The 21,124-nt window shown below is 38.1% G+C and overlaps 1 protein-coding gene across 4 annotated transcripts in view; it reads right to left on the bottom strand.

Annotated features, from left to right (window-relative positions):
* The window catches only part of LOC126483665 (neuroglian), a 215,071-nt gene that overhangs the window by 26,626 nt on the left and 167,321 nt on the right, over positions 1 to 21,124 (bottom strand). For all 4 annotated transcript variants that reach the window (XM_050106727.1, XM_050106728.1, XM_050106724.1 and 1 more), the window contains exons 16-20: positions 12,500 to 12,618; positions 12,149 to 12,335; positions 6,049 to 6,185; positions 5,519 to 5,820; positions 4,864 to 5,030 (exon numbers count right to left, since the gene is read on the bottom strand). In XM_050106727.1, coding sequence (XP_049962684.1) covers positions 4,864 to 5,030; positions 5,519 to 5,820; positions 6,049 to 6,185; positions 12,149 to 12,335; positions 12,500 to 12,618 — 912 coding nt within the window. The remainder of the gene's footprint in view (positions 1 to 4,863; positions 5,031 to 5,518; positions 5,821 to 6,048; positions 6,186 to 12,148; positions 12,336 to 12,499; positions 12,619 to 21,124) is intronic.

Raw genomic sequence — 21,124 nt, 5'->3', positions numbered from 1 at the left:
GGGCCAATTATTCAAAAAACAGGGCACAAAAACATAATGTTCACATCAACAAGCAGAAAACAGGAAGTGTGAAACAGTGACCTGATAAAAGCATATCAGCAAAAATACAAGTCAGTAGTCATTAGAAATATGGCAACAATTTATGCTGAAATCAGAGAAAAGTGAGTTTATGCTCTTCTAATAATAGGTACTAGCTACATCAAAACATGTGTGTCTGATTTAACACACTCAATTTCCTAAAAAGTGTTTGGTGAATTAAAATAACGATCAGTGCCTCTCATGAGCAATAATAAGAAACAAGGAGTGATTAAGAGAATAAATAAGATGAAGTCAAGCTACACAGGTATTCTTGATATTTTGAACACAAAATCATTTCCATGTGGAGCCAATCACTACACTAACAGACTCTTACAGCCTGTTTTCAATTTTTCATTCTATGTTGTCTATTATAGAGGAAGTCCTTGTTGACCAAAAGCTCGCTTTCTGACAGTCCTTTTGTTGTGCCTATCTGAAATTCAGCATCTCTGCTATATGGTGAGTACTATCCTTTTCATAATACTGTAACATTCCATCCTGGATTTTCCACTGTTTGATTTAGATTGTTATGGAGTTCATTTATGCATCAGAAATACGAAAGTTTCAACTCTGTTTTGATGCTGGTAGCATTCCATACAGCATCTACATTTAAGATTGTTGTGTGGTCACCAGTAACTTATGTCACTAAAATAAGGCCTGATGTGCTAAATAACAAGAAACACAAAACAGGCGTTTATAAATCAGTTCTGAATGTACAGTAGACTACCATTTTGTCTGAAGTAGTTGAAGAAGCTATCTATTCCATGCACTTTATACCTGAAAATCAGAAGCCCAAATGAAAGGAAAAATTATGGACTAGTGCAGTGCCAGACAGAGTCGACAAATTGTTCTCTAATGGGATTAACTTACATAAATACATACCAATGTGTTCCTCAGAACCTGGACCTAACCCAAGCTGACTGAATGGAAGACATTTTCTAGTGAATTTACCATCAACAGAACAAAAGCAAGATACAGGTTGAATTTATGTCAGTGCACGCCAGTAAGGAAAAAAGTGCCCAAGATTTAAGTAAGGAAACTTGTTGTTACTACCTCAATTGTGTTCTTGCTCTATGTATACCCAACTGCTTTAAAATACATACACTGAAACAAACTATGTACAAATGTTCTCTCAGGTAAATAAGAGTACTTTTTTTTTTAATTGTGCAGTGTTATATTAAGCTAAACACATTTAATATAAATTTTTATTAGCTAACAAAGGGCTAAACTTCAATCTGACAATAGGGTTAAGATTGTCTAACCACTAATTTTTCCATTTCTTTTTTCTTTTCTCTTTTCCTCTAAAAACAATGAAAATCTGCTGGTCCAGCTGATAAAAGCCTCTCTGGAAGGGCACTCTTCAAAGCATTAAATTACTCTATATGGGTTCTCAATTCGTCCATATTCTGTTGAATTATAGAAGCATTTATGACAGTGCTCTCTCAGCAATTGTAATGCTTCGAGACATTTGAAATTTACAGGGAATTGTAGGATTTGGAATACAGGGCCATATCTTGATGTTGAATACATCCTTTTTCATATTTTTAAGTGATATCAAACTAACAAAGGCAAGCAAGAAGGCAGCTTTCCCTTTTACATGTATCTTTTTTCGCAACTCTCTACAGAATGTATACATGAGAAACAAAAGAAAAAGATAAGAAAAAAAAATCACAGATTTTGCCAGATAAAAATACACTTTTTCCTGTGTGAAAATACACTATATCCTGAGCGAAAGTTCATTTTTTCCTTGTTAAATGACAATATACTTTTCTTCAGAGCTGTAAAACTTATCAATCTATTGAATGGTAAAAGTTTTATAGAAGAGTAGAACTTCCCAGCACATTAGGAAACGAAACCCAGCAAAAAGCAATGCATTTTGGAAAAATCTTCAATGTACAGCCACATGTACACTGCATATTTTTGTATTACAAAAGTGTAAACACAAATTCCACTAAATACAGCATGGTAGCTTCCAAAGCACTGAAATCAGGATTGTGATGCCTTTTTGTCAGCCAATCAGAGCTCATGGCTCATGATCTAGCCAGTCAATGGCAGCAGATACTCAGAGCATAGGACACGTGATGTAGTCGGCAAAAAGCAACCACACTGTTAAGTAACACGAACACACAAATAGGGAAAGTTAATGGTTTAAATTAATATACATACACCATAGTGACAAGAAAAGCTAAGCTGTAACATACAATATTGATCATAAACCATTTTTTGCCTCCCCTCCAACCTCCCCGAGAGTGTTGTTAGGCAGGATCCTAACCGTTCAGCTTAAATTGCAGCAGATGAATATTCCTGACAAGCACAAATATAAATTTCACTGCTGTGCACCAAACATTTCGTGGGTAGCCCGACTGAATACATGTTCCGTCACGCACAGACAAGCCAGTTACGTGTGAAATTTCTCAAGAACTCACTTCGCACACTTTTTTTTTATTAAAGATAATTACACTTCTTTTGCCATCATTATGCATAATCTGTAATCTACGAAAGAACTAAAATAAATATGAAAAACTAACCTTGAAGCTTGGAATATTTTACTGTGTGTTCCCTTTAAGATGCAGTATATCAAATACAAATGTGTCAGTAAAATTATAAGTAATGGCATAAATGGCTGGTCTTCTGTACCCAAAAGTTTTCTAAGTGGCTGGTCTTCAAGTATTAAGTTCTGAATATGGGTCATACACTCCTTGATTTTAGAATTTCATCATCCATTCTTACACATAGCATAATTCATCTTGCGCAAAAGGAAATTTACTTTGAAAGTTAACACTGCTCGAAGCACTATATGCAATATTTTCTCACAACCCGTTAGAAATGTGAACAGTTGTGATGTCATGCTCATAGAAAGCAATTTGTTGTTACGAAGTATTGCATATTCTTCTCCTAAAGCCTTTGATACATTTTGCTGTGTTTTGTTGTTGTTTAAGTGGCACATTTTCTTTGCAACTAAAGTCTTATTTTGGTGTTATTCTCTCACTTATGTTTTATTGCTGCATTATTATTCTGAAGTAGCAGGCTGAAGTAAAAGTCTTTGTTAGGGTATCAGTTCTGATCAGTCAAAACATTTTTCCTGCATTTCCCAGGGTGTATCCACACTGTTTTACATTCTTTCGATAAAGTTTGATGTGTCAAACTCCTCTTCCTTCTTACTCTTGCTGCTGCTCTCTTGTTGCAATGTGCATTAGATCATTACATTACAGTTACAACACTTTTGCTAATATAGAGGGTGTGTGCACTTCTACTACAACATTGCTTTTAAGGCGGGTGGCAGCCTGCTGAGATTCACATTCACAAACCCTTGCCATATACTACTACAATTAGCAGCAACTTTTTCAAAAGACTGCTTGAAGAACAGATGTATTTTGTACTTTTATCAGATGACATATCAATACTTTCCACTGCGTTCTCCACAGCCTGGTTTTTGTTCACATGATTCACCCAAGCAAATATTTGCATGCCTGTGGAATCTGTAGACAAATAGGGAGCTACTGCTGGTAACTCAGATCAGAGGGAGCCAACTGTTCAGTGTTTCACAGCTAGAACCATTCACCCCCCCAGAAAGTGTTGGAACCTAGAAGGTATTACATGCAGGAGGATAAAAAGATTGTCGAGGGTGGGGGGGGGGGGGGGGGGGGAGAGGGGACAGTGGTTGTGGCAAGAAAGAAACAAAACTTCTCGAAGCATTGCAAATGACCAAATATTGAAAAACCTTTGCACTTTTGCCCCAGATTTCAGAAGGATTAGTCTATGGCAGTGTTCATCCACTGACATACAACATCCAACAACTGGCAGGCAGTAGCCATACAGAATCAAAGCTAGGAGCAAACCAACTATCACACAGTGCATAAGGAATGTCAATGTAATTTTCACTTTGGGCTATTACTAGAAATACTTCATATCAGTCTGACAAACAGAAAACAAATCTTGCAAGTCAAGATAATTGAGATTTACTGAAGCTGTGACCAATAGAGTAGGTTACTTGCCAAAGTGGTGGAGGTTAAAGAACAAACTGAACCTTGAGTGCAGCTCCAGCTGTATACGGGTACTTTATTAAATTGCTGGCTTTTATCTAACATAATTTTGAAAGTAGTATCACTACTACTCAACTTTATTGGCCACTACGTAACTCAAAGTGTTCCATTTTCTTGTGTGCTCTAACAACAGAGACAGAAAGCTGGAAGTCACCTAATTAGCTGGACTGTATATCTGTTGCACTGTGTTCAATACACTGCATTCATTATTACAAAAACCACTCATGAAGTGAAATTTAATAACTCAATCTTCCCTATGCACTTTCACTGTCACTGCACATTTTGTGTGTGATTGAAACTTACTTACTGTTATTATGAAAAATCATCCAAAGTAGTAATTTTGAGCTTTCTCACATTTTAAAATTATGAGAAAGAATCAATGGCTAGTACTTTAGGAGGTGAAATTCTTACAATAGCTACAAAACTACAAGAAACTGTCCTAGCTACCAGAACTGTTAGTTCCTTCACTCTTTCTTCCCCACAGAAGTACTAGTCATTCACTCTATTTCAAGTGAATTTTCCTTCTGATACAATTAACTGCCTTTCTAAAATTTTATATGCTGCACCAAATGTTCTTTCTAACACCTATGAATTATCCCATTAAATTCTCATTAGTGCATCAATGCTCTACTCTCATAAATAGGATTTAGACCATTAAGTTTACATTATGACACTGAACTACACGTGCATGACCAAGCTTTTCAGTTAACATAACAAACAGATAATGAGCATGACCAATACTAACCAACAGTGTATGTCTCCACCTCTTCTGGTTCACTCTCTGTCTGACGCTCTCCATCGACAGAAACCACAACAAACTCATATATTTCTCCTGGTATTAGGCCTCTTACAATTAAATAATCTTCATTCATCTCTCTGCTGGTTTCCTGGAACATTGTCTCACCCTTTTGCCTACATGAAGGAAAAACAGAAACATTATCTCTCAGGCAATAAAAGATACTGCTAGTGTCAGCCAATAACAGTACCAGCTTTGCTATAAGTATCTGCATTTTAGAGCTACTTGAAGAAAGATAGTGGTAGACTGTGCGTCAAAACGCAACAATCGGGAGAACTGTAAAGGCTGATGTCTAGCCAAAACATAAGGTAACACTAAACAACGCTATTTACCTCATGTATTGTAGTATCAAATATTTAAAAAACTACTACTGGATGCATCATTCTGCATATCATGATTACATTCAGTTCTCTTGTGGTACATATGATTCAAATTTATAGTGTTCAGGGATTATGAATATAATTTTGCACGAAATGTTCTCATTCATGGTGTACCACGATTTTAACAATTGTATAAGACAACGAAACATACCACAATAAAATTAGTGAACGAAGAAGATTAAAGTGACATAACAAATGTATGCAGCATCAAGATGATTGCTTACCTATATTTAACAAAGAAATGAGATCCAGGTCGTCCGTCAGCTATATCAGGCACCCAATTCACACGGACAGAAGCATAACCATTATCTGAAGGTAATCGAGTCCATGTAAAGCGAGGCACACCTGGTGTGATGTCTGCTGGACCTCTGGTACGCTGTTCCAGAAAGTAATCTTCACCCTCACCTGCTGCAGTTGTTGCACGTATATGCAGCCGATACTTAGTATTTGGTTCCAAACCTGCTAGCTTTGCCCGTGTCTGCTTTGGATCTCTGACTGGAGGTTCACGCTCCATCAGAGGACCAACCTACAAGTGAAAGGGAAATCACAAACAGCTTTCAGCACAAGTACAAGACTCAAGGCTCTGGCCTCTTGAAACGGTACACAAAAGACAAACAGCATGGTGGTGAGGGGTGGGAGAGGGAGACGGAGAGAGCAACAAGTACAGAAATAGTGTGATAGTATTTATCCAAATGTTCATGGAGTAATTCCAAAAAGTATTAACTATACAAATAAATAATTCAAGTATTCTTACTTTTGTACCAACTACAGTCTGATAATAAATTCGATAGCCTGTAAGAATGCCATTTGGTTGTTCAGGTTTCTTCCAAATGAGATAAAATGCTGAGGAACCCATTGGAACTGCCTCAAAATACTGTACTGTCCCTGGAACTGAAATGTACAACACTTAGTTGATACTTCAACAAGAGAACATTACGACATCATTAACATAAAAAAATATACTATAGAAATGGCACTTGGACTAACAAGTTTAGCTGCTGAATTACCCAGCTTACTTCAGCTGATGAAGATGTTGGTCACAGACTAGTTTCTGCAACATATCACAGCTGTGGCCTACTGCATATCAAAAATCTTCCACAAATGTGCTAGTTAAGTAACAAATTAGTAGGCTGCTGTCAAGAAGCCCTGAGAAAAAAATTGTGAACAGTGAAATAGGTCTACTTGTTAAGTGTTTGCTCTAGAGAATGGAATTCAAAATAACTTTATTTTTAACGTAACCCTTAAGGCAGTACATTCTCAAGTTTAGGAGAAATATCTTTCATTTGAGTTAAAAGTATTTTTTACTACTTCTTTAAGGAAAAAAGGGATTTCAACACCAAAAAGAAAGCAGACTCCTGTGCAGTGAACATTCCAGAATAGAAATGTAGCCTCCTTTCTTATCCACTTTAGAAGCCAGCTGATCCATGACACAATTTATATTTTTTCTTTTTTTCACTGGTGGCTAAAATTTCCATTAGATATGGAGTATAAACCTGCTGAAAACCATTCCTTTGCTATTTCATATCTGTTGCACTAATACATACATTCATATCAATAGGGAATGCACACCTGCAATTTTAAATGACTCTCTCTTTCAAAATACTGCAGTTAAATAAAATAGTCTTATGTCTCAAACAGTTAGCCAAAGGAAAGGTCAACATCATGAGGAAGATAAATTTCACAGTGCATCAGTGTGATAAAATTATCTTAGATTTCTTACAACATCAAATTCAGAGTGTGTTAACAAAGCTTTGTAAACTGGTCATTTTTGGAGGGAACTGTGATCCACAGACACACAGTACAAGCACTAATCCATTAAATGTCAATCTAGGTGGAGTGGAACCACAGGCTGCACCTGTAGCACGCTCAGTATGTTGAAATGAACATCAAAGAGATCATTTTTCAAGTTGGAATTCACATCCACATAATCACAGTTTGGGCACTGTACAACTTTCTGCAGATGACTCAACAGACAACTCTCCACATATCAGTACCAGATGTGGCCAATGCTTCACCACTTGTTGAGGACTTGTGGATGGTTCCTCTTGAAATGTAGTGCCCCCCCCCCCCTCCCCCCCCCACCATCTATCAATTTATTTTTACACCTGCCACAGTAACATCCTCAACTTTTTTTGCCCTGTCTTCCTCAGTTGTATGTAATATTATGATATATTGATAATTTTTACTTTTGGACCATCAAACTACAATTGAATGGAACACAATTTTCGCACCATACGCGTTTCGCCTTTATTCTCTGCAAGGCATCTTCCGTGGCCTAGAATATGTACATATATTTACTATTTAGTTTACGTTTTGGAGCAAATGTACCTATAACCCATAAACAGTTCTTTTTTTTTTACGTAGTAATATTTTAAATTCTACTTACAGGTTGCATGGATGTTGTTCTACATGTTACATCTCTGTTCCATTTTTGTGAAGTTTTTCTTCTTATAATTGCTACTTAGGGTTTTGTTTTTCATATTTCACAATACTGGGAAGTGAACACTTGTTTTGGTGCAATGTTTTGGTTTGTGTTGCTGACTGCTGAATGCTATTGCCAAAGATCGAATGTTATTGCCAACTTTCGAGTGTATTTTTTGAGATATCTGTGATCTCTTTTTGTACATGGTACAAAGAAAATATCAGGTTCTGGAAGTACGAAACAAACCATTCCACATTTGCAGAACATTTAAAACACCATAATTACCAACCCAGAAACAAGGAAAAAGAAATGAAAATAATTAGAATAAACAACCATGACAAATACCTGATACAAATGCAAGAGGACATCCACATTCAGAAAGCCATCGCTGAAAACAAATATGTGATAAATGAGCAAACATGCATCAGGACACACTCCCTACAACACTTAATTTAAAAAATGGTAAGATAAAAATAATCTCTCTCTCTCTCTCTCTCTCTCTCTCTCTCTCCCCCTCTCACACACACCCTCCCTACCCCCACACTTCCCCTTCGCACGCCCACCCACCCACCCACCCACCCACCCACACACACACACACACACACACACACACACACACACACACACACACACACACAAATAAATAATAAAAAAGCTCACCAAAACAAATATTACTTCACACACACACACACACACACACACACACACACACACACATATGCATACACCAACAGACCAAAGATCTCAAAAGTTGACAATAACAATCGAACTTTGGCAATAACATTTGACAGTCGACAACACAAACCAAAACATTTCATCAAAACAAGTGTTCAGTTACTAGTGCTGAGAAATGTGGAAAACAAAAACTCCAAGTGGCAACTATAAGAAGAGGAACAGCACCAAAAATGGAACAGAAACATAACACGTAGAAAAATGTCCATGCAACCTGTAAGTAGAATTTAAAATATTACTACATCACAGAAAAAAACAATCACCAGAACTGTTTATAGGTTATAGGTACATCGCCCCAAATATAAACTAAATAGTAAAAATACGTACATATTCTAGGCCACTGAAGATGCTTTGCAGAGAATAAAGGCAAAACATGTGTGGCACGAAAATTGTTTTTGATTCAGTTGTAGCTTGACAATCCAAAAGTAAAAATTATCAATATACCATACAAGGATACAGTATTTAGGAGGCCTACCAGACAAAATAAATTTCTTGATACCACATGGTACTACTATTCCAGGTGGAAAATGCTGTACCTACTGACACCTTTCCAGTCTTTTATGGTATTGGAACTAGCCTTGAATTGTGAATGGCATTTCTGTTGTGAACCCTTGTTGCAGACAACTGTGCTGTAGCTCTGACCTCACCCCGAGCAGGAAGCACACCAGTTATTCAATTACTTGTGTAATGCTTCTTATCAAAATGCTGTCACTAACAATAGTGCACAGATAAACACAACACAACAACTCAATTACAATGGGAACAAAGGAAGTTACAATTTACGTCCAAGAATCTTATTATATGCGGTCCATGAAGCCACCTTACACTGATGGCTACCAAGTCGCATATCTCCAGACATACAATTCAAAGAAGCTTTAACGTGATCATTCATAAACTCTGACATCGCCCCAAATATAAACTAAATACTAAAAATACGTACATATTCTAGGCCACTGAAGATGCTTTGCAGAGAATAAAGGCAAAACATGTGTGGCACGAAAATTGTTTTTGATTCAGTTGTAGCTTGACAATCCAAAAGTAAAAATTATCAATATACCATACAAGGATACTGTATTTAGGAGGCCTACCAGACAAAATAAATTTCTTTATACCACGTGGTACTACTATTCCAGGTGGAAAATGCTGTACCTACTGACACCTTTCCAGTCTTTTATGGTATTGGAACTAGCCTTGAATTGTGAATGGCATTTCTGTTGTGAACCCTTGTTGCAGACAACTGTGCTGTAGCTCTGACCTCACCCCGAGCAGGAAGCACACCAGTTATTCAATTACTTGTGTAATGCTTCTTATCAAAATGCTGTCACTAACAATAGTGCACAGATAAACACAACACAACAACTCAATTACAATGGGAACAAAGGAAGTTACAATTTACGTCCAAGAATCTTATTATATGCGGTCCATGAAGCCACCTTACACTGATGGCTACCAAGTCGCATATCTCCAGACATACAATTCAAAGAAGCTTTAACGTGATCATTCATAAACTCTGACATCGCCCCAAATATAAACTAAATACTAAAAATACGTACATATTCTAGGCCACTGAAGATGCTTTGCAGAGAATAAAGGCAAAACATGTGTGGCACGAAAATTGTTTTTGATTCAGTTGTAGTTTGACAATCCAAAAGTAAAAATTATCAATATACCATACCAACAAAACTGCATTTCTAGACACAAAGATTCGCTCTTCAAAACTGAGAAGCTTGCTTCTTACCCAACATACTGTTGATGTTTATTTCACACACATTGTATAGTCATCAGCAGACATTTAAATCATGGCACTGGCATCTCCATAAATGGCTTTACTGCTGCCGATACCTGTTTTTATGTGGTCAGCAGCTCATGCTCACTATCCACAATGCCCCCCCCCCCCAATATGCAGTGTGCTGCCACTCTCATCTTATTGCTTTGAAGCTGCACTGGAGACAAAACCCACATAATGAGTCACAAAATTTTATGTCACATATACTTCAACTGTCTCCTTAATGATACTGTCCCAGAAACCACCCATTGCACAGATAATGGACATCGTCTTAAAATCGAATCTGTGTTCCTCCATTAAACTGTTTTAAAACAAAGCCAATTAACATTCTTGGCTGAGTCTTGCATTGTATGTGTGATCAGGCGAGTCTTGTACTGGGTAAATGTTCGGTACAACATATGGAGATACACTGGACAGACAGTGAGTGCACTGTATGACTTTCAGCATCTGAAGAACCAGATAGTATCTGATTACAAGATTACTGTGAACACCTTGAGCATGTTAAGTATTTAGAGATAATAACACAAAGTGATACAAAATGGAAAAACAACATGTAATCGGTATTTGGGAAGGCAGGTGGAAGACTTTGATTTGTTGGAAAGGTCCGGGGAAAATGCAGTGCATCTGTAAAGGAAAACACACATATGATGCTAGTGCAAACAATTTTAGGTATTGTTCCAACATTTGAAGTCTTTATCGAGTAGCTAGGATCATAATTGTTCGGCAAAGTCCATATGAAAGTATAACAAAAATGCTTGGGGAACTTCCCAGCAGGTTAAAAAAGTGTGCCAGACCAAGACTCAAACTTGAGACCTTTGCCTCTTGTGGGTAAGTGTTCTGCCAACTGTGCTTCTCAAGCATGTCATCACAACTTTAATTCTGCCAGTAGCTTGTCTCCTACCTTTCAAACTTCACAGAAGCTCTCTTGCGAATCTTGCAAGACTAACACTCCTGGAAGAAAGGATACTGCAGAGGCACGGCTTAGGCACAGCCTGAGGAATGTTTCCGGAATGAAATTTTCACTCTGCAGCAGAATGTGGGCTGATATGAACATTCCTGGCAGATTAAAATTGTATGCCAGGCTGACATTAACTCACTGCAGATTGAAAATTTCATTCTGCAAACATCCCCCAGCATGTGGCTAAGCCATGTCAATATCTTTCTCCCACAAGTTCTAGTCTTGCATGGTCCGCAGGAGAGCTTCTGTGAAGTTTGGAAGGTAGAACATGAGATATTGGTAGAAGTAAACCTACAAGGATGAGTCATGCTTGGGTAGCTCAGTTGGTAGCACACTTGCCTGCAAAAGGCAAACATCCAGAGTTTGAGTCCCAGCCTGGCATGCAGTTTTAATCTGCCAGGAAGTTTCATATCAGCACATACTCCACTGCAGAGTGAAAATTTCATTGTGTTAACTAGGAATCCTTGAAAGAAAGATGACATAATTCTCAAGAAACATTGTTAGATAAATTTAGAGGATTAGGATTTGAAAAAGACTGCAAAAATTCTACTGCCACCATTGTATACCTCGTACAGGTATCAGAAAAGAAAAGACATTAGGCCACATACACAAGCGTAGAAACAGTCATTTTTCACCTCGCTCAATATGCAACTGAAGAGAGCAGAAAATCTACAACTCCGTGCCATCAGCACCTTAATATCTTCCCTCTTGTAGTGGTTGGAACCAAAGGTCTTAAATTTTATGTCATAAATATTCATTCAGTGTCAACTTGTCTATCCATCCACCCGCCCATTCTAATGTGTTCCTGCCACTATTCTCATAAATTTCTTCTGTTTTTTCTTAGATATTTTCTTCCAAATATATAATAAACTGTAAAGATACAAAGTCCAATGCACTGTCACAAAGATATGTCATTTCGAATCACATAAGCTCCCATATAAAGTATGGATACTTACCTCCTTCGGGTGTCTGAAATGTAAGTGTGTCACTTGGTGGTCCATTGTACCTGCCATTGTAAACCAACACACGAGCATAGTTTTTCGAATGTGGCACAAATTTGGTAACAAGAGTTCGTGTCGATTCTCCTTTCACCTGAATTTCTCGCATTGCTGATTCTCCATCTCGCTCGGTCCATGTCTGAATCTGTACACAAAGAGGTCCAAAATATGTTACTACCATCAAAATAGCAATTTCATCCACACCACTTCAATAAGTAAAAAAGGATCAAAAATGTTTGCTAGTGATAAAGGGCACTTAACAGATAAATCTATCTTCAAGTAATAGAAGACACCTGCAGGCAGTCCTACCTTATACCCCTTGAAGTGCCCACGCACTGACTCTGGTGGAACAGGCATCCAGCTAAGTAAGGCACTAGTGCTATCATGCACATTTTCAACTGTGAAGTTCTGTGGAGCCATGGTTGGAACTATAAAAGTACAATCATTTATTACATGTCTGTTGTGTTCATGCAGAATGTGCAGTTGAATTAGGTTTACATTATGAGGACAGTGAAAAATAAGAAAAGAAACTATGGAGTAGTGCAATGTTCATCTTTTCCACTGCCCCCCCCCCCCCCCCTCTTCACTTTCCTCCCTTGTCTTCAAGGTGTGATGCAACTGTAACTGCCAACCAAGGAACCAGGATTAATCTCTTCCAGGAAAACAATGTGAAAAAAATTAATTTACACTCATCTGAATTTACAACCAAGCAACTGAAATTTCACACACTTGTGCAAGTTAATTAGTCTTTCAATGAGAGATGAAAGGAATAAAATAAGAATAAATCAAGTACATAAAGGTTACCAGAATGCATACACGCATACAGAAACTTGTATGTACACAAATGCCACACATAACAGAGCTTGTTCAGTTGTTGAAATTCAAGTCTAGCAACCCACAACACTGGCACCTCCTGTTATTCACTGGTTTTATTACTACTTTGTCCGCCCACGGTAGTTGAGTGGTCAGCGCGACAGATTGTCAATCCTAAGGGCCCGGGTTCGATTTCCGACTGGGTCAGAGATTTTCTCCGCTCAGGGACTGGGTGTTGTGTTGTCTTGATCATCATCATTTCATGCCCATCAACACATAAGCTGCTGAAGTGGCATCAAATCGAAAGACTTGCACCCGGAGAACAGTCTACCTGACAGGAGGGCCTAGTCACACGACATTTACATTTACATTACTACTTTAATAGTTTATAAGTAATACCTGTGATTTCCCCCCCCCCCCCCCCCCCCCCCCCCAATGAACCATGGACCTTGCCGTTGGTGGGGAGGCTTGCGTGCCTCAGCGATACAGATAGCCGTACCGTAGGTGCAACCACAACGGAGGGGTATCTGTTGAGAGGCCAGACAAACGTGTGGTTCCTGAAGAGGGGCAGCAGCCTTTTCAGTAGTTGCAAGGGCAACAGTCTGGATGATTGACTGATCTGGCCTTGTAACATTAACCAAAACGGCCTTGCTGTGCTGGTACTGCGAACGGCTGAAAGCAAGGGGAAACTACAGCCGTAATTTTTCCCGAGGGCATGCAGCTTTACTGTATGATTACATGATGATGGCGTCCTCTTGGGTAAAATATTCCGGAGGTAAAATAGTCCCCCATTCGGATCTCCGGGCGGGGACTACTCAAGAGGATGTCGTTATCAGGAGAAAGAAAACTGGCGTTCTACGGATCGGAGCGTGGAATGTCAGATCCCTTAATCGGGCAGGTAGGTTAGAAAATTTAAGAAGGGAAATGGATAGGTTGAAGTTAGATATAGTGGGAATTAGTGAAGTTCGGTGGCAGGAGGAACAAGACTTCTGGTCAGGTGACTACAGGGTTATAAACACAAAATCAAATAGGGGTAATGCAGGAGTAGGTTTAATAATGAATAGGAAAATAGGAATGCGGGTAAGCTACTACAAACAGCATAGTGAACGCATTATTGTGGCCAAGATAGATACGAAGCCCACACCTACTACAGTAGTACAAGTTTATATGCCAACTAGCTCAGCAGATGACGAATAAATTGAAGAAATGTATGATGAAATAAAAGAAATTATTCAGATTGTGAAGGGAGACGAAAATTTAATAGTCATGGGTGACTGGAATTCGAGTGCAGGAAAAGGGAGAGAAGGAAACATAGTAGGTGAATATGGATTGGGGGACAGAAATGAAAGAGGAAGCCGCCTGGTAGAATTTTGCACAGAGCACAACATAATCATAACTAACACTTGGTTTAAGAATCATGAAAGAAGGTTGTATACATGGAAGAACCCTGGAGATACTAAAAGGTATCAGATAGATTATATAATGGTAAGACAGAGATTTAGGAACCAGGTTTTAAATTGTAAGACATTTCCAGGGGCAGATGTGGACTCTGACCACAATCTATTGGTTATGACCTGTAGATTAAAACTGAAGAAACTGCAAAAAGGTGGGAATTTAAGGAGATGGGACCTGGATAAACTAAAAGAACCAGAGGTTGTACAGAGATTCAGGGAGAGCATAAGGGAGCAATTGACAGGAATGGGGGAAATAAATACAGTAGAAGAAGAATGGGTAGCTTTGAGGGATGAAGTAGTGAAGGCAGCAGTGGATCAAGTAGGTAAAAAGACGAGGGCTAGTAGAAATCCTTGGGTAACAGAAGAAATATTGAATTTAATTGATGAAAGGAGAAAATATAAAAATGCAGTAAGTGAAACAGGCAAAAAGGAATACAAACGTCTCAAAAATGAGATCGACAGGAAGTGCAAAATGGCTAAGCAGGGATGGCTAGAGGACAAATGTAAGGATGTAGAGGCCTATCTCACTAGGGGTAAGATAGATACCGCCTACAGGAAAATTAAAGAGACCTTTGGAGATAAGAGAACGACTTGTATGAATATCAAGAGCTCAGATGGAAATCCAGTTCTAAGCAAAGAAGGGAAAGCAGAAAGGTGGAAGGAGTATATAGAGAGTCTATACAAGGGCGATGTACTTGAGGACAATATTATGCAAATGGAAGAGGATGTAGATGAAGATGAAATGGGAGATATGATACTGCGTGAAGAGTTTGACAGAGCACTGAAAGACCTGAGTCGAAACAAGGCCCCCGGAGTAGACAATATTCCATTGGAACTACTGACGGCCGTGGGAGAGCCAGTCCTGACAAAACTCTACCATCTGGTGAGCAAGATGTATGAAACAGGCGAAATACCCACAGACTTCAAGAAGAATATAATAATTCCAATCCCAAAGAAAGCAGGTGTTGACAGATGTGAAAATTACCGAACTATCAGTTTAATAAGTCACAGCTGCAAAATAGTAACACGAATTCTTTACAGACGAATGGAAAAACTAGTAGAAGCCAACCTCGGGGAAGATCAGTTTGGATTCCGTAGAAACACGGAACACGTGAGGCAATACTGACCTTACGACTTTAAGGAAAGCAAACGTACGTTTCTAGCATTTGTAGACTTAGAGAAAGCTTTTCACAATGTTGACTGGAATACTCTGTTTCAAATTCTAAAGGTGGCAGGGGTAAAATACAGGGAGCGAAAGGCTATTTACAATTTGTACAGAAACCAGATGGCAGTCATAAGAGTCGAGGGACATGAAAGGGAAGCAGTGGTTGGGAAGGGAGTAAGACAGGGTTGTAGCCTCTCCCCGATGTTGTTCAATCTGTATATTGAGCAAGCAGTAAAGGAAACAAAAGAAAAATTCAGATTAGGTATTAAAATTCATGGAGTAGAAATAAAAACTTTGAGGTTCGCTGATGACATTGTAATTCTGTCAGAGACAGCAAAGGACGTGGAAGAGCAGTTGAATGGAATGGACAGTGTCTTGAAAGGAGGATATAAGATGAACATCAACAAAAGCAAAACAAGGATAATGGAATGTAGTCTAAGTCGGGTGATGCTGAGGGAATTAGATTAGGAAATGAGGCACTTAAAGTAGTAAAGGAGTTTTGCTATTTGGGGAGCAAAATAACTGATGATGGTCGAAGTAGAGAGGATATAAAATGTAGGCTGGCAATGGCAAGGAAAGCGTTTCTGAAGAAGAGAAATTTGTTAACATCCAGTATTGATTTAAGTGTCAGGAAGTCATTTCTGAAAGTATTTGTATGGAGTGTAGCCATGTATGGAAGTGAAACATGGACGATAAATAGTTTGGACAAGAAGAGAATAGAAGCTTTCGAAATGTGGTGCTACAGAAGAATGCTGAAGATTAGATGGGTAGATCACATAACTAATGAGGAAGTATTGAATAGGATTGGGGAGAAGAGAAGTTTGTGGCAAAACTTGACCAGAAGAAGGGATCGGTTGGTAGGACATGTTCTGAGGCATCAAGGGATCACCAATTTAGTATTGGAGGGGAGCGTGGAGGGTAAAAATCATAGAGGGAGACCAAGAGATGAATACACTAAGCAGATTCAGAAGGATGTAGGTTGCAGTAGGTACTGGGAGATGAAAAAGCTTGCACAGGATAGAGTAGCATGGAGAGCTGCATCAAACCAGTCTCAGGACTGAAGACCACAACAACAACAACCTGTGATTTATCCCTGTTATACACATTTTTACTAACATTACTAGAATAGCAAGTCCACCTACCTTCAACATTGTAAAAACATATATTCAAAAATGCTTATAACTAAAGACAGGAAAAAATTTGAAAAATATTTTATGGGCATTGTCAGTGTAATTTTTTGCCAATTTCAGTGTTATTTTTTAGCCAATATTGGCATTATTTCTGAATGGATTTTCTTCAAGTACCAAATTTTTGTCTTATTTCTCTGGTTTTTCAGTGTTGTGCTGAAAATATACATATCAAATACATTATGTTAATTGAAATTCTAAATCACATTTGTTTATGTTACTGCAAAAAGTAATATTTACACTGCTTATTAAACCTAATCAATTACAGAAAAAATAACTCTGCAACAATAAAAATTTGACAGTTTTTCAAAATAAAGCACTGTCTTCACTACAAAGGTTTCTCCCGAGACATTATGATGCCAAAGCTTCACTATTATGTGTAAAAGCCACTGAGAATCTACATTTGAACATGGAAGACAAACTGCCTTCAACACAGCAGCAGATATTTAGTGATGTCAGTATTTCTTGCTGGCACAGGAAATAGCTTTTCCACTAAATCCTAAAGGGATCTGTATCCCTAAAAAATATTCCCTGTAAATTCTTAAGGGATTTGTACCACTTCCAAATAGCTACATTGCTGAGACCTGCCATTTCAGGAATTCATAACAGAATCTTTGCCAGGTAAAATTAATAGAAGTCATCATTACTAGTCTTTGTTTGAAATTAGAATGAAGGGCCACGATCACAGATGGGTATGGATCTGTGGACTAGTTTGAAGGTGAAAAGAATTGGTTTTCATCAATTCCTTTGCCTCTGGAGTTTGTCTCTTCATGTGTTTCAAACGCTTGTTGGTTTCATGAAATATAATCCATTTTCTCACAATAATAATGCCATCTTCAAATTGTTTTAACTTGGTATTGAAGAAACAGTTTTATGCACCAACATCGCCTTTCTTGACATTTTCGCAGAACAAATCGTACCAAAAATTGCAAGTTTTGGAGAGATCTTTAGTATGGTGCACATTTTTGTAATAAATATTAATACCAAGCAACGACATATGGCACTTTAGCTTCACTAAACTGTGTCTCGTAGGTTTGTGACCATCATCCAATCACATAACAGGAAACTTGATGTCATGAAAATGTGTTTCCTGTGTTATAACCGAACACAGAATGTTTATTTCAATATTTATTCAACATTATTTTCACTACTGTCTGAATGAAATTTTTGGAGAAATGTACCCTGGCAACTATGTTAGATTGAAAGATGATAGTTTGATTGACAGTTGGAAAGAAATTGTCGTACTATCACCTATCATAAGTGACAACACGTATGTTGTGGGATGTCATGTATCCTGTGTGGTGATTAGCTGATAAAAGTAACAAGAGCAAGCACCTTGTTGATCAGCATGTTCACACAGCTTTTGTTGTGTTCTTCAGTCCGAAGACTGTTTGATGCAGTTTTCCACACTACTCTATTCTGTGAACGCCTCTTCATCTCCAAATAATTATTGCAACCTACACCCTTTTGAATCTGCTTACTATATTCATCTCTTGGTCTCCACTTAAATTTTTACCCCCCCCCCCCCCCCCCCACTTTCCTCTAGTACCAATCTGGTGACCCCTTGTTCTCTCAGAATGTGCCCTAGCAACAAACCTCTTGTCTTAGCAAGTTCAGCGACAAATCTCTTTTCTTAGTCAAGTTGTGTGTCAAATCTCTTTTCTTAGTCAAGTTATACAACAAATTTCTTTTCCTGCCCATGTTTCACTTTCATACAAGGCAACACTCCAGACAAATACCTTCAGAAAAAGACTTTCTAACACTTAAACCTATATTCGGTGTCAACAAATTTCTCTTCTTCAGAAAGTGCTTTTCTTGCCATAATATTTTATATCATCTGTGCTTCAGCCACTATCAGTTACTTTTCTACCGAAAAAGCAAAACTCCTACCTTAAGTGTCTTGTTTCTTAATCTGATTCTCTTAGCATAACCTGATTTAATTCAACTACATTCCATTATCCCTGTTTTGCTTTTGTTTATGTTCATCTTATATCCTCCTTTCAAAATGCTGTCCATTCTGTTCAATTGATCTTCCAAGTACTCTGCCGTCTCTCACATAATTACATCATCTGTAAACCCCGGTTTTTATTTCTTCTCTCCGATCTCTAATTCTTTCTCCAAATTTTTCTCTGGTTTCCTCTACTGCTTGCTCAATATACATACTGAATAACATTGGGGAATAAGATACAATCCTATGTTACTCTCTTGTCAACCACTGCTTCCCTTTTGTGGCCTCTGACCCTTTATAGCTGTCATCTGGTTTCTGTTCAAGTAGTATAATATTTTGCACCCTGTATTTTACCCCTGCTACCTTCAAAATTTCAAAGAGCATAGCCCAGTCAAAACTGTCAAAAGATTTCTCCAATTCCATTATGGCTATAGATGTATATTCGCCTTTCCTCTTAGCACATCTTTTAAGGTAAGTCACACAGTCAGCATTGCCCCACGTGTTCCTACATTTCTCCGGAATCCTCACTGGTCTTCCCCGAGGTCGGCTTCTAGCAATTTTTCCATTTTCTGCAAATGATTTGTGCTAGTATCTTGCACCTGATAGACTGTTAATATTTTAACAGGGTGTATACATGGAGAAGGAAAAAAAATTCCTGGATTTTTCCCGGATTTCCCGGTTGAAAATACACTTTCTCCCAGGTGAAAATACACTTCTTCTGTGTAAAGTGACAGTATACTTTTCCTCAGCACTGTAAAACTTATCAATCCTTTGATGATTTATGGTTTTATACACCGATGTAGAATTTACCGGCACTTTAGAAAATGAAACTCAGGGACAAAAAACACGTTTTGGAAAGGTCTTCAATGTGCAGCAACATCTACACTGCATATTTTCATGTTACGAAGGTATAGATTTGAATTCCACCATCACCGCATGTTACTTTCCGAAGTATTGAAATAGAGATTGTGACGCGTTTTTGTAAGCCAGTCACAGCTCATGTCACGTCATCTCGCCAGCTCAGCATAGGACACGTGATGTAGTCAGCCAATAGCAAGATCACTCTTAAGTGGTGCGAACACACAAATAAGAAAAGTTAATGGTTTAATTTAAAACATATATTGTTGCTACAAGAAAAGAAAAGCTTTCAAGTATAATATTGGTCTCGAAGATTAATAAGCTGCAAGAGAAACAAAACTTCCACATATAATGTTGATCTTTTTTGTGCGTGTTACACTTTTAAGATACATCTCATAAATGTGCCAGTAAAATTTTTAATAACGGCATAAATGTCTGATCTGGGCTCGAAATTCTTCTAGATGGTAATCCTCAAAGAGTTGATTTTTAAATAAGAGTCAAACGCTCTGTGATTTAAGGAATTTGTCGTACATTCTTGCACATAGCTCGTCTTGCATAAAAGGAAATTTACTTTGAAACTTTTCAAACCACCAGTCACAATATTTTACCGTGATCTGTTAGAAATAGGCTCGTTTCAGCAGTTGCCAGAGAGCGCCAGATAATAGGCCTCATTGCACTTGCGCAGCTACGATGACCCAGGAAGCCCATATGTTTGTACATGTAAAACATTAAAAGATCTTGCATTAAAATGAATCTAACATCTACAGCTGTCACGTCACGCTCATTGGAGGCAATTTGTTGTTAAGAAGCATTGCATAGTCTTCCTAAAGCCTTTGGCACACTTTGCTGTTGGCAGACGCTTGTATGAGCACTGTGTTTTGTTGTTATATATGGCACATTTCCTTTGCGACTTAAGTTTTATTTTTGTTTTTTCTCTCTCGTTCATGTTTTGTTGCTGCAGTATTATTCTGCAGAAGTGGGATACAGTAATATTCTTTGTTAGAGTATTGGTTCTTACCAGTTAAAATCACAAAAATGTAACTAAAAACTAAAACAATGAAAAATTCCCGGACCCGGTTGTCCCAGGTCGTATACACCCTGTCTCACCTGTCAAGCGCCTGCTTTCTTTGGAATTACAATTATTACATTTTTCTTGAAGTCTGAGCATATTTTGCCTGTCTCATACAACTTGGACACCAGGTGGTAAAGTTTTGTTATGGCTGGCTCTCCCAAGGATATCAGTAATTCTCAGAGAATGTTGTCTACTGCGGGGGCTTTGTTTTGATACGTCTTTCAATGCTCTGGTCAAATTCTTCTCTCAGTGTCATATCTCCCATCTCACCTTCATCTACTTCATTTTCCTTTCTATAAAATTGACTTCAAGTTCATTTCCCCTGCTTCTCTTGTCTCCAAATATTTCTTTAACTTTCCTATAGGCAGTATCTAGCTTTCCCTACATCCTTACATTTGTCCTCTAGCCATTCCTGCTTGGCAATTTTGCACTTCCTA

This window comes from Schistocerca serialis, chromosome 6 (assembly GCF_023864345.2).
Source record: "Schistocerca serialis cubense isolate TAMUIC-IGC-003099 chromosome 6, iqSchSeri2.2, whole genome shotgun sequence".
NCBI lineage: Eukaryota > Metazoa > Arthropoda > Insecta > Orthoptera > Acrididae > Schistocerca > Schistocerca serialis.
This window is presented reverse-complemented; position numbering and strand designations above follow the sequence as displayed.